At 43.3% G+C, this 13515-nt stretch overlaps 1 protein-coding gene across 7 annotated transcripts in view; it reads left to right on the top strand.

Moving 5' to 3' along the window:
• Positions 1–13515, top strand: part of PPP2R3A (protein phosphatase 2 regulatory subunit B''alpha) — a 55726-nt gene that overhangs the window by 22188 nt on the left and 20023 nt on the right. For all 7 annotated transcript variants that reach the window (XM_084529210.1, XM_084529211.1, XM_084529207.1 and 4 more), the window contains exons 3-6: positions 3705–3965; positions 5804–5907; positions 8091–8193; positions 9831–9905. In XM_084529210.1, the coding sequence (XP_084385336.1) occupies positions 3705–3965; positions 5804–5907; positions 8091–8193; positions 9831–9905 (543 nt within the window). The remainder of the gene's footprint in view (positions 1–3704; positions 3966–5803; positions 5908–8090; positions 8194–9830; positions 9906–13515) is intronic.

Here is a 13515-nt window from a genome sequence, read left to right as displayed (position 1 = left end):
AATTACCAGCGGTGCAGCTGTTTCCTAAGAAATAGCTCTTAAAATAGCCCCGGAGGATCTTGTAGCATGGGGCACGTTTTGATTCCATGGCTTCTGGTGCCAGGTTAAAGTCAGTGTATAAGGTTAATCTCTGCAACACGCTTTTTCATTCCTTTAGGGAGAACTGCATGAAGCACTGAGGGGCGGCAGTGCCTCCCCACAGCGCCAGAACCATTAGGGTGTGGGCAGGGAGAGGAGAGATCCCCCACAGGCCAAGGGGGAGGCTTGGCCAGCCTCTGGTGGGTGGGAGCTCGGCCTGGTGGGACGCCAGAGAGCTGGGAGCGGGGCTGGAGGGGCTGCAGGCATGAGGCGAGTGGTTTGGAAACCCAGCTGGGTGAGGCCGTGAGGAACCTGACCAAAGCTTAGGGCTGGCCTCGTGTCCCTGTCTACCTAAATCCTTCTGTGGGCCTGTGTTGCTTGGTTTGTTTTCTTGGTGTTTTTCTGCAGTAGCACTCTGCTTCTGCTGGTACATTTACAATTTACAGTAGGAAGAAATTGCATCCAGAAATACCATTTCTCATCGCCTCTCCCCTTCTGCAGGAGCCGCAGGGACAGAGGCAGCAGAAGGGTGTAATGGTGGGGAAGGGCTTCAGGAAAGGAAGGAAGGGAAAGTTTTGGGCTGTTGATACAAATCAGCTCTGGGGAACCGCTGATCTCCGAGGATGGCCTGCGTCCAGTTATCCTCCAACTTCAGTAAGGCAGGAACAGCAAAAATGAAAGGAGACATTAAGTCAGCCCTGTGGACTGTGAGTAACCAGGCTGAGTCACTGTGCCCTACACAGAAGAGGAGAGAATCTCTTCCTGAAGAAAGCAATAAACGGGTCGGCTTATCCTCCAGGACCCTGCTGGAGGTTTGGAGCCAGGAGAAAAGAAGAGGGAATATCTGAGCCCTCGCTGCGATGCCACTTCCTCGCGAGCCGTGTGCTGGGCCCGGTGCTGCCGGGAGGCTGGGGGAGTTTCTGGGCTTTGTGTGCGTGGTGCAGGGAGGCCGTCCTGCTGCCTGCTGTATTTGTAATGCAGATGTCACTGTGTCAGCCTGCCCAGAAATACATTGTGTGGCTGGCCAAAGATGACACAGTGGATAGACGGATGTTAGTTAAGGTAATTGAAACTGTGCTATAAAGCAGTGTTTAAAACTGGTTGGTAATGTTACTTTCCTTCTTAGAAAAAAATAGCAATTGGTAGCAGAGGTAAAGGATTTGTTGTAGCGTTTGTAGCTTACTGCCCTAGTAGTCCTTCTGAAAATGCACGTCCCTTTTGGAGAGATGTTCCACTAAGCAAATAGCATTTATGGTTAACTTCTGGAAGAAGGAACCGTTGTTCTTTTTTCTTCCCCAAGGAATTGCCACAAAACTCCCCCCATATCGCTTCCTTTATTTTTTCACGAGTGACTCACAAGTATTTGTCATTAACTCCCTGCTGTGCCCATAGTGATTGACATTGGTATATATCCATTCTAGAAACATTTTTCCAAAGTGATTTTTTAGGGGGGAAAAAAGTTGCGAGGTTGCCCTGGGGAGCAGTATCATCAGGAGCTGGTTGCTGCTTGTTGTTTTCCTTGGTGCTGTAGAAGGCTCAGTCTTCAATAAGAAAGAAGAAGACAAAGGCCAGAAATGTTCTCTCTTTCCATTGCTTCGGTAGGATCTTCGGAAAAGAAGCTGTTTGTGAGCTCTGCCTCCACCTTGTTTGCCTTGGCCTGGGCAGGAGTCAGTGATTCAGCCTCCCTGGGAAGGCCGGCTGCTGTGCCTGAACAGGTTCGCTATTTGAGGCTTAGCAGCATCCCTGTCTCTGTCCCGCAGGTGCTGAACCTCCTGCCTTGGCTTGGGGTTGTCGGGAAATTCACCTAGATCCCGGGGGGCTGGCTTGCAGCTTCTGCAAGCTGGTGCCAAACCTTGCTGAGTTGGGCAATGCCTGGAGGAAAATGGATTGCCCTGCTCTTCGGAAAATGGGGCTCGGGGCAACGTGGACGAGCCGTGGTAGAGATGGTCAGCTGGAGGCCTTCAAAGGAGGAAATCCTATTTCATTAGTCTGTAAGGGAATGAGGACATGTTGGTAAAGCAACGAGTCCTTTGGAAAAACAATATGTTTCTTCGGTTTCTTCTGGTATGTGGACATTTCTGTTAGGTTTGAGTCATTTCTTAGAGTTGGTCCTGGCAGCTAGCGGTGCGTGTCTGCGTGTGAGCACTAAACCTGCTGCTGAGACGTGGCTCTTGGAGACGAGCTGGCGTGAAGTCCTGTTAGAGGAGTCAAGTGGCAGGAGGTGGCACCGCGGTGCCTGTTCCAGCTTTGCTTGGTGGGAATGCCGAGCGGTAAGAGAGCAGCAGGAATTTCCCCTCTGCTGGAAGCCAGGAGGTGAAAACCACGGAGCAGAGCTGGGTCGTGGCTGAAGCTCACCAAACAGACGGGCAGGTGGGGTGGCGGCAGGCTGTAGGAACGGAAGCAGCCATGTCCCTGTGCTTCCTCCGAGCCTAATCACCAGCCTGACCGAGGAGCCAGAGCCCAGTCTGCCACCCCGCTGCTTCCCAGGCAGTTGGAGGCCTCTTGTAAAGGCAGCAGAGGAGAATTTAAAGAAATGCAAGCTCCAGGTGAGCGTAGAGCGGTTACAGTACAGAAGTCTGTTTGGGCTGGTGTACGTGCGCAAGCACACGTGTTCCTGCTCCTGAAGTGGGATGGCATTTGGAAGAAGGAAGAGGTCCTCCCCATTCAAAGAAAGAGCAGTGAAGCAAAGGAGTGAAGAGAAGGAAAATCCCTTGTTCTGTGGGTTTACAGGTCTTTGAAGAACAGATTGTGAAGTATTTTAAGCTTCAGAGAAAATGGCTCAGGGAAGCTCTTACAATTCTCACTTCTTCAGGCAAACCCATGGCAAGTTGTGTTATTCAGTATGTGTTAAGAAAAGCTCCAAATACCTGGAAAATTATAAGGCAAAGAATTTAGTCAGTTCATCATATACATTCTTCTGTATTGAGTGAACCTAGACTTGGCTACTTTATCCTAAAACCATTTTGTTTTGAAATATCTAGAATAAATAAACTGAAAGCTGCAGCTGTATTTACTTGACTGTTTCCTTATTAGCCTCTTATCACGTATGTTGTTATATTAATAACAACTCTTGCATTTGAACCGTTGTGCAATAGGCAAGCCTATTGCCTCTTCCCAAGAGAGTGTGTGTTTGTGGGGGAGCAAGGATTTTTTTTAATCTCTGGGCATTCCAACATCTGAATTCTGCTGCTTATATGGTGACGACTTTAAAAATGTGAAAAATACTAATTAGGAACAGACTGTGGTGCTGTACTGCTTGTGGGGCAAAACGATAGCACAGGGCCCAGCATATGGAGAGACAGCAAACACTGTCCGTGTTCTCTGGTATTACTGGATTGCAGAGTATGTTCTCCTGTGGTTAAATTGTATATTATAATCCACAGCTACAAGCAAAATGCACAGATCTTATGCAAAAACAGCCTTAGCTGTGATATATCCTAAATTTTCAACTTTTGACATTGCACTAATTTGTAAATTTTATACTTAAGACATATATTTTTATCCCTGTGTTTTAATTTAATTGTTGATGGTTTTAGATTTTTTTTCCTGGTCACTCAGAACACAAACTATTTCTCCTCTTCTATGTGTTTAAAAAAAAAAAAAGTATTTGTTAATTATATTTTCAGGTTCAAAGTAAACAAGAGAAGAAACCTGGAACTTCATCCCCCGTCCCTTTGAACTCAGTGGTTAGCCCTTGTGCTCTCCTGCCTGTGAATAAAGCCACCAGCAGTACCCCTTTGTCCATAAACATTCCACGTTTCTACTTCCCTAAAGGACTTCCGAATGTCTGCACTAATCATGAAGAGATCATTGCCAGGATTGAAGAAGCCTTTACAGAGTTTGAGGATGAGAAAGCAAACATCTGTGAAATGGGGAAAATTGCAAAGGTAACCGCTCCCTGGGTTTCTTTACTTTTTGGAGAGGGAGAAAGAATGAATGTAAAGCTATTAAAACACTTCTTCTTCTCATTCTTTAGTGAAAAAGAACCTATATTATTTTGCTCTGAAGGTTTTTTGTTTTTTCTTTTAAATGAAGAAGATAAAAATAATCTCAGTTAAAGTGGCTGTGGGAAAAGATTGCTGAGTGTCCCGCCTGATGTGTGCACTCCATCTTGCTGTAATTCACAAAATGGTTCTTTCAGGTTTCTTACAAGATAAAAATGTATTTGTTTTCCTGTTTCTCCATAATTATGCTTAGATGATAGCAGAAAATTAAGTGCCTCTGTGGCTTCAGATAGTATCGGTTACCCTTTCTGTGGCTGGCTGTCCCCCTAATCTGGACATGACCTGTGTACACTGTAACAGCATTGCTTGAGAAAGCAACTTCCAGCCTACGCCACCTCGGACACAGCAGAAGAGGGAATGCTTAGTCAACCCTGATGCACTGAGATGCATATGTTCAATATCCATAATGCACGTGTCAGCAGACTTGGCGTAGCTACAGTCTGCTAATGAGTTCCTGGCTTCAGGGAACAAAACACAGCACTTGTGTGGGAGCACGGTGCAGATGGGCTGTTCTATTTTCCTCTCCTTCAACCATAGTTTTTAGTAATGCTGATCTAAAACTGGCAGTTGTCAGACGCATCTCATATGTTCAGCTTGCCCTGTGCATGAATGCCTCCCTGGCACTGCAGGTTGAGCAGTGATGTTCTGTCCAAGGGGAGCGCTTGTTTCCTCAGAAGGAAGCTTTTTCCAAAAGGAGAGACTGGGGTTTGGTTTGTGTTATGTTTGCTTTTAGAGGAATCAAGCAGCACATTTGTAAGCCATCTCATTTACTAGATGAGGTTGAATAGGGTTTGTGGGGAAAGTAGAAGGGGTTAACTCAACGATTTCTTCCAAACATTCTTCCTCCCATTTAGTGTGACATCCTTCCCACCTGCACCCTGCCCGATCAGCGGCACTCCATCCAAGGTCTGTGTTCTGCAGATGTTCTGATGCCTTGGCTGGAGCCGTACAGGTGGCTAGCAAGATCTAGCAAGATCTCTGCAGTAAAGCAGAGGCTTCTTGAAGGTATCAGCAACTCAGTGTTTGAAGTAATTTTAAGCCTGCTTTTCTGAGGTACTAGAAAGCCCAAAATGCATGAGCTTTCACTGATTACTGCTCTGAAAGCTACCCAGATAGAAATGCTAAGGCAGCAGCTAGTTAAAAGGTTGTGTTTGGGCAGTCCTTCTGCTGGAGTTGGCCACTTTCCATTTGTGCACTCATTTTTGGTTATCCTGCTGAGATCTAGCAGCGTTGGGAAATGGGCTGTTCAGGGTAAAAGGCACTGCACTGAAAGCTATGGGACTGGAATCACTTCACCTTCAGATATTCAGTTGTTAACTGTCTGTGATGAGAACTGGAGTTCCCTTGCTGTCAATGAGAAGTCAGCCCATACAAAGAGCAGGTTATCCCGTTATCAGGTACGTCAGCGAGGTAGCTGGTGTGAGTGGTCTTCTGGAGGTGCCTCTCCATTTGCTTTGCTAAATAGTTAAAATCAGAACTTAAGAGCTTGAGAGAGTCTCTGGTCCTGACAGGATGTATTTCTCAGCTGCCTACAAAGGCACGCAACAAAGTAGAATGTTATGGGTGGATTCTGAACCATGGCACACAGCAAAAAGCTTTTTGACTCACCTGTATGCCATTACTGCTTCATTTCCCATACGTGAAAGTGTGGAGTTGGTGTATAAGCAGGCTCTGCTTGTGACTGCTGTTGTATTCCTCTTTGTTCCTGTGTTTCGTTACAGATTTGTGGCTGCCCACTCTACTGGAAAGCACCCATGTTCAGTGCCTCAGGAGGAGAAAGGACAGGATGCGTATCTGTACACTCATTTGTATCTTTGTGGAGAAAGTGAGTGTAACAAATGCAGAACTCCCTTTCTTGAAAAAGGAAAAATTTGCCATAAATGTTTCTCTGTTCTTCTTCTTCCACCATACTTTTCAAATCTTTGTCCGTTCTTTAGAGGAAAATAAACAGCTTAAAGATCTCTGTCAGCTTAAGTTTCCTTCCGTATAAATTCCCAAACACTGATTTTCATGCTGCATCAACAAAATTTGCATGAGTTGTATAGATGATGAAATGTTGTTCTGGTTGACATATAGAATATATTAACAGAGTCCCAAGAAATGTCAGATATTCAGAGAGAGCTGACAGATGTCAGTGGTTCTTGGGTATAGTTATCTGATGCCTTGTTGATATGCTGGTGCATTAAGTGAGTGCCACGTAGGAATGGGGAGAGGAAAGCTGTTATGGGGCAGGAAGAAGGATTGTGAAATAAAGAAGCACCACACAAGTGGACCAAACTAAGCTTTGATAGTTCCTACCTTCCTCAAGCACACTGTTTTACAGTCAAATCTGTGGGTTTCGATCGTTGTTTCCACATACCATTGTCGAAGCTTCTTTTTAAAATTGAGAGCTCTGCATGTATCATGTTGGGAGTCAGAGGTGCAAGATGGAACAGACCTGTCCTCTTGCCTAATCTTCTCCCTCCAGGGCAACTTAATCTTTGTGAAACACCTGAATAATATCTCCACCTCCTATCCAGAGACTTCTATCTTTTGATGTAATGATAACCCCTCAGATTTTTGAAATAGTCTTTAACCCTGAGTTTCCAAACTATTTCCTGTGATAATATTGTTAAAACATCTTCTAGTTACCCTGGCAAAATTACAAAAATATTAGGGATGACTGATCAGTAAATGTTTGTTTTTTTTTTGACACGGATGGTATTTTTTCTCTCTTAGGTTCCTGCAATTACTTCTAATTAATCCCTCAATCCCTCACGTGTGATACCACATATTTTCACTTCCTCTGACTTGTACATCCTTCAGATATTCGCAGACTGCGGTCACACACCTTTTCTCTATTCCTTTAATCCATACCGTTTACAAGCCTAATGTTTTCCTCACTTTAATTTCTGTTTTAGAAAGATTTTTTTCCCCACTTTGTCCTGCCCCCCAACAGTTGCAAAATTACTTCTGGAAACGTGATACTCAGAGATAAAAGTAGTGTTCTTTGTAAAGTTGCACTACAACTGCATGAACGCAGCCGTAACTTTAAAACAGGAATCTGTAATCACTGAAGTCTATATTTAAGCATCTTAGTAAGTAACCTATTTTTTCAAATTGCTGTGTGCTTCCTGATCTCATTTGAAGTCAATAGGCATTGCTAGGTGTAGAACACTTCTGAAAATCAGAGCTTTTAATTTGGCACTAAAACATGGCTTTGGAACCCATTGTTATGTTGCATGATTTATAAATTAAAAAAAAATGAAAAGCACCTCTTTTCTTCAGCTGATTTAGAATGTATCTGTTAATTGACAGCATGATACAAATGTGCAGCTGACAGAATTGTTTGTCAGCCACTAGTTTTTGGTTTTGTTTTGTTGTTGTTTGTTTTGTTTTTTTTTAGTATCAGGCCTGTTAGTGTGATCTCTGCAGAAAACTAGAGGCGTTTCAGCGCTATGGTTCAATGTTTGTGTCCCTCTCAGTTCTCAACCCTGCTCACTCTTTCATTAGGCTATTCTCCATGACTTCCTCTGCACAGCAGCCAGTCATGACATAATTAATAAGTGATGCTCATTCCCCTTTTGGGGAGTGATTTTTCTGGTTCAAAGCTTAGTCAGTGCAGTTGGACAGCATCTTCAAATAATGAAATGTATTAAAAGATTAAATTGGGAAGCACATCCGTTACGGCATCTTATTAGGTTGGTCCTCTGGACTTCAAATGAGGTCAGTGAGCATGCAGCATTTTGAAAAGTCAGGTTACTTCCTAAGGTGCTGTGGAATCAAAATAAGAACAGTCTTCAGAAAGAAACGTCTTGTTTACCACAGTGATAGTAATGTGAAGAAAGCTTCACGGAGCAGAAGTGCCTTGGTGCTGCTGAAGAAGCAAACTGATACTAGTATTGAGGTCAACTTTGCATAATACATATTGCAAGTGTATTGCATAACATGTGATAAGGCTCTGGATTATCTGGCTGTGATCTGTGATGGACGCAAAGCAGCTGGAGTAACTTTTCATCTCTCCTGCAGAATCCTACGTAACTGCCATGATGATGCATCCAGGTTCACCTACCTTGTAGCGAAGCCTAGCTGTGACTACCTTGAGCAGGAGGACTTCATCCCGCTCCTTCAGGTACATCAGCTGCTCAGCAGTGAATCGATGGGGACAGGGAGCAGTGTTCATTTTGTAACTGTTCTATTCTCATGTCTTAAAATGTTTTCCAAGGATACGCAGACCTTTGGTTGAACAGCACCTGGGTGGGTTGCTTGACATTGCAATTACAATGGAATTATTGAGCCAGGCTATCAGGTGCAATATCCCCTGGAAATCTGTGCAGAAAGTTTTGCCGTCCCAATTGCTCTGTGTGTGCCTCTGCACCTGTTAGTACATAAATTACACTGATGATACCTTTCCTAATATTCAGGCTAAAGTCTCCTCATCCTGATTTCATTTCTTCCTGATATTCAGGCAAAGCTCTATGCATCCTAATTTAATTTCTTTCTTTCCTTCCCTTTAATTCAGGTGTCATATTTTTAACAAAGCAAGTATGAAAGCAAAGTATTGTGGCCATTTAGGCAAGCACTGGATAGATTTATCTTTTTTGTAGTTTCTCTGTAAATCAGGTCCATCTGCTCCTCTGATTATCTATTGATACTGTTTTGAAGCCACTCCATAATGTTCTTAGATTTAACGCACTCTGCCTTCTGTGCAAAACCCATGTTTTAGTTGCTTTACTGGGGAAAGATTTTGTCTGCACTGGATGTTTGTGTCTCAGACAAGTTTAACTGGGACTGACGGGTAAATTTTCTCATGTTACTTCTCACCTTTTCTCCACTGGGCGTATTGCCTTTCCTGGCTGATAGCAGCTCTGCTTCTTAGCTGCTGGCTCAGCCAAAGGCGTGTACAATCTTGTTTGTCAGTCAACCAGAGACTAGCAATATTATACCATACGACACCATCGTATTAGACGTCAAGTTAGACTGGCCAAAACCTGGTCATATTACACCCCTAAGGGCACTGTATCTACTCTATCCCTTTGCCACGTCATGGTATAAACAGAGCAAAATTCTGAACACCTCTTAAGGAGTAGAGGAGTCAGACATACCAAAATTACACAGACGTTCTGATGCATATAGGACCTGAGGTGATTCATTCAAGATCTGAGCAGTTTCTTTGTCTTTGGTCATGCATTTCTTGGCAGATTTGGCATCACAAGTGAGTGCTTGGCTTACAAAAAGCTGATCTTGAGAAAAACAAATCTCCATACATTATACAAGTAAATTTTGGAAAAGCATTGGTCACATCTGTATGCATTCTAAGGTTCACAAGAGCTGTCATTGTTGTGGAGGACATGAAAAGCAACTTTTTTAGCCTTTCAAATAAAATTCATTTCTGACACTTATCTCTGACAAATATTAATATCTTCAATGAATGGAAAAATGGTTTTGAAGAGATGGTTGCATGGTAATCTAATTTTTTGTCTCATTCACTAAAAATGAGTTTTCATCCTCTCACTAACTCTCTTCCTTTGTTTTTCTGTCCTTAAGTAAATCAAAGTGGCCCAACAGGTGCGTATTGCCCAGAACATGTATTCTACTTTTACTTCTAGAAGGTTCACTTTATAGATTAAAAGATATCATTTCATATTTTTTTGTTAATGCTGCAAATACTGTTTCAAAAATAAGCAAAAGTATTGGTTTGTAAACCCAGTAACATCTGAACATTAAGTAAAAGGAGAAGAAAATGTTTCGTTTTATTTGCTCTTGCAGGATGTGGTAGAAACGCATCCTGGCCTGACGTTCCTGAAGGACGCTCCGGAGTTCCATTCCCGGTATATTACAACGGTAGGCTGGCTTCTTTGATCTCCCGTGACACTGCTGAGCTAATTCTCCTTTGTTACGTGTCATTGTGCCCATCAGCAGATCATTCAGTTACTTAAAAAACTATGTTTTTCCTATTGCTAGCAACGAGTTTTGTTAAGAACTACTTCAAAACAAAAAATTATTCAGTCTGTGTCAGCCAAGTGGTCAGTCAAAAGCGTAATGGTCATTCTTTCTGGCCTTAAGCAAATCTTTAAAAACAACTTTGGCCGTTAATCATGATGAAGGAACCTAAGAGTGGTCTTTCTTTGGTCTTCGAGAGCTGCTAAGTTACCCCTAGTTCTGCTGGACTGACCAAATATGGAAGGTCTCATGTTTGAAGATTTCTGTCATTTAGGCACGGAGAATCAGATTGTTCTATGGTACAAAGCATCTTTTATACCAATGTCCATCCCTCCTGTATCTCATGTGCCAGAAAGCCTGTCTAGTCTTTCTGAACTGCTGAGCTTTTGTGACTACTGTTTGTTGTTCTGTAGCTTTGTTCCAACGTTGCAGTAAGGAGTTAGACTTGTGCTTTACCTGAATAAGTTTCCAGGATTTTATTTTAAGCCTCTAACTTGTCTCATGTTGGGTATGAATATGAATAAAAGGTATAAATATAGGGTGTTTTATCTCTGCAGTGATAACAAATTCAGATAAAGAAAGGCCTAAAGAGAGCTGCCTCCTATTGGCTTGCCAGGCTCTGCGTGGGGGCCAGCTGCACCACGTGTTGGCAGCTGAGAGATTACTGGCAGGCACAAGCTTGTCCCTTTCCTGTAAAGAGCAGATGGCAGAAAAACACTCCGTTGCTCTGGGCATATCATGAACCATCACACTAATGTTTTATGAAAATCTTTAATAAGAAACAATTTCGAATGTCTGCATGTGCTTGAATACAACAGTGAACACCGGTGTATTGTCAGCACCTTCAGTCCCCATGGAACAAGGTACCTTAAGCATAGTACCTGGTCAGAGTAGGTGTAACAATGTCCAGGAGATTATGAAGGCACACAAATGGGTGAATTGCTGCGGTTTCTGGACCTCACCAGGTGCTGTGCGTGCTCTGGTCTGAGAGATCAGCCGCATGAAGCTGAGGTTCTGCTTTAAGATAACTGAAGTCCAGGCTGCTACTAAGAAGAGCAACATCTGTTCCTTTCTACAACTTCCCTTGCGTCTGAATGAGGTCCTGTGTGACCACCATAAATTTGGTCACAGAACTGGATGCTTTGTGTGTACATAAAGCTCCTCAGTGCTTCTTGATTCTGCTCATCTCCACTGTGCTTCCTTACTTCAGCTTGAGAGCCTTTAGAAACCCTTACACACAATACTCTGACAGTGGTGACGGTCTAAGCTTGCTCTCAGGCACCCAGGAAATGATGGTGCTGGTGTTTGAGGTGGATGTTGTGTGGCAGCGAATCTTACAAAGCTGCAGTGTCCTTCACAGACTCCTCATGCTGGCAGGACAATGCTGTTCTGGGTGTCTGTGCTGACAGACACGTTCCTTCTGAGCTCTGTGTTTGGCCTTGGCCAGATCACTGAGTTGGAGCAGAGTCAAGACCTCAGGAGATACAGTCCACTGGGTCAGGTTGTTCCCATGTGGAGTGACAGTACGTGGCCCACCGCAGCAGTGGCTCTTCTCTCTGACACCAGGAATTCCGATTTCTCACATCTCCACCCACAGACAGTTTGGCACTTCTGTCTTTAATGTCATGAAATTCAGCATTTCCACCGGGAGGTAATGAAGGAAACAGCTTTGTCCTTGGATTTTGAGACTGCTTGGATCCTTTCAATCCCTTCAAGGTAGAGTGCCTTACACTTATAGTGACAGTGCTGTATTTGCTGCAAGAGCAGGAATTACATTTCATTTTTGTGTTGCAGATGAGGGCCATAAGGAGACACTGGCATTTGTGTTCATTGTTGGATACAGCATCGCTTGGTTGAAATCACCTGAGAGTAAGCTAACAGTCTAGTATGGATAAGATGTTTCAAATTCTTTGTTTTGCCTTTTTTTGCACCTTTTAGAGGTGCCTTTTGGATACAATAAGCTGTACTTTAATCTGCATCAGTATATGTGAGCTGTTGTATTGCCAGCATACTAAAATACTTGTGTTTTTTCAACAGACTCCTGAAGCTGGTGAAGATGGCGCAGAATATCATGAGACATTTCATATGAAAGCTTTAAAACGTGACTTCTCCCAGAGTGTGCAAAGAAAGCTCAATGTTAGCACTGCATGCTGTTGCTGAGGCAAATAAAAATAACTTGGAAAAACTTCCTGCTTGTTGAAAAACGCTCAGCTCATGCAGTATTACCAATTTGAATGTGGAAAGTGAAGATGGCCTGCAGGGTTTAATAAAGCCTTGATTTATTTTTATTTGTTTATTTATTTATTTATTTATTTTCCCAGAATGGTGTTGTTTTTCTTCCGTGGGAGGACTGGTGAAAAAGTCTAGAACTGACCTATCAGTGGTTTTGGACCTGGATGTAGATTATGTGACAGGACTGGGCAGATAGGGAAGGGGCTTCCCCTTCTGAAGGCTTATGAATTTGGAATAAACAGCCTTCCACACTGAGCAGAACAGAGCCAGAGTTATGGCTTTCAGTAAGGTCATAGCTGCTGAGCAGAATTGCTCATAGCAGCCTGCGCCTGGGGCCTGGTTTCGAAGCCCGCGGTGCAGCTGCGATCATGCAGCTGTTGCTCTCCGTGAGAGACAAAACAGGGAGGCCACAGGAATTGATTTTCTGTTACAGCAGACACTGGCTGTGGCTTGAGTGTTGCAGATCGTCTCAGGCTGTGTGACAATGCCCTAGGATGTTTTCAAAATGCTTTTGTTGTTGTTGACAGCTTTGTCTTTGTAACTTGGCAAAGAGAGAAGTAATGATACTTTATACATACATAGACACTCTGTACTACCCACTGAAACTGGACCGTTACTTGAATAATAAAACCTGCACTGAGTGACCAGACATGGTAAAGAAGACATTTTTGCTCTGTATGCCTGATGTATAAGGAGAGAGCAGAAGACGCATCTTTATCAATATGATCTGATAGAAGAAGGGTTTCTTGCATGTCACCAACATTGTGTTGAGATACTTTGTTGTCTTCTATTAGCCAGCCAGCAGGGGAAAAGAAAAATGTTGGTAGTTAGGGGGTCCTTTTCTGTTGTGGGACTTTTATTTCTGAGTCCTTGAAATGGTGTGAGAAGCCTGTATCGCTGCAAACTGCTGCAGAGTTGACAGGTGTGGTACTGGGTCATGTATGAGGTAAGACACTTCAGCCACTGAACTCTTTGGCAACCTGGAAGCAAAGGCCAAACCAAGTTCAAAAATAGTCCAGAATTGCAGTGGCTGCCAGTGGCACTGAAGAAGAATGAGACAGCTTCTTAATTGTTTAAAAGTGGAAAAGACGCCTGTCATTACCTAGGCTGAACCCTTGCGTTGCATGGGCTATAGAACATTGCTCAGTGATTGCTATAGTTAGGACGTAGGACTTGTATGTTTTTTTAATTGAATTGATACCCAACTTTAGAAAGACATCCATTCTTGATTGAAGGTCCTGCTGTGTTTCTCTGAAAGTTGTTCTGTTGGTTAATTATT

This window comes from Aythya ferina, assembly GCF_964211825.1.
Source record: "Aythya ferina genome assembly, chromosome: 9".
NCBI lineage: Eukaryota > Metazoa > Chordata > Aves > Anseriformes > Anatidae > Aythya > Aythya ferina.
The sequence above is the reverse complement of the archived record's forward strand: the minus strand, read 5'-3'. Positions and strand labels throughout refer to the sequence as shown.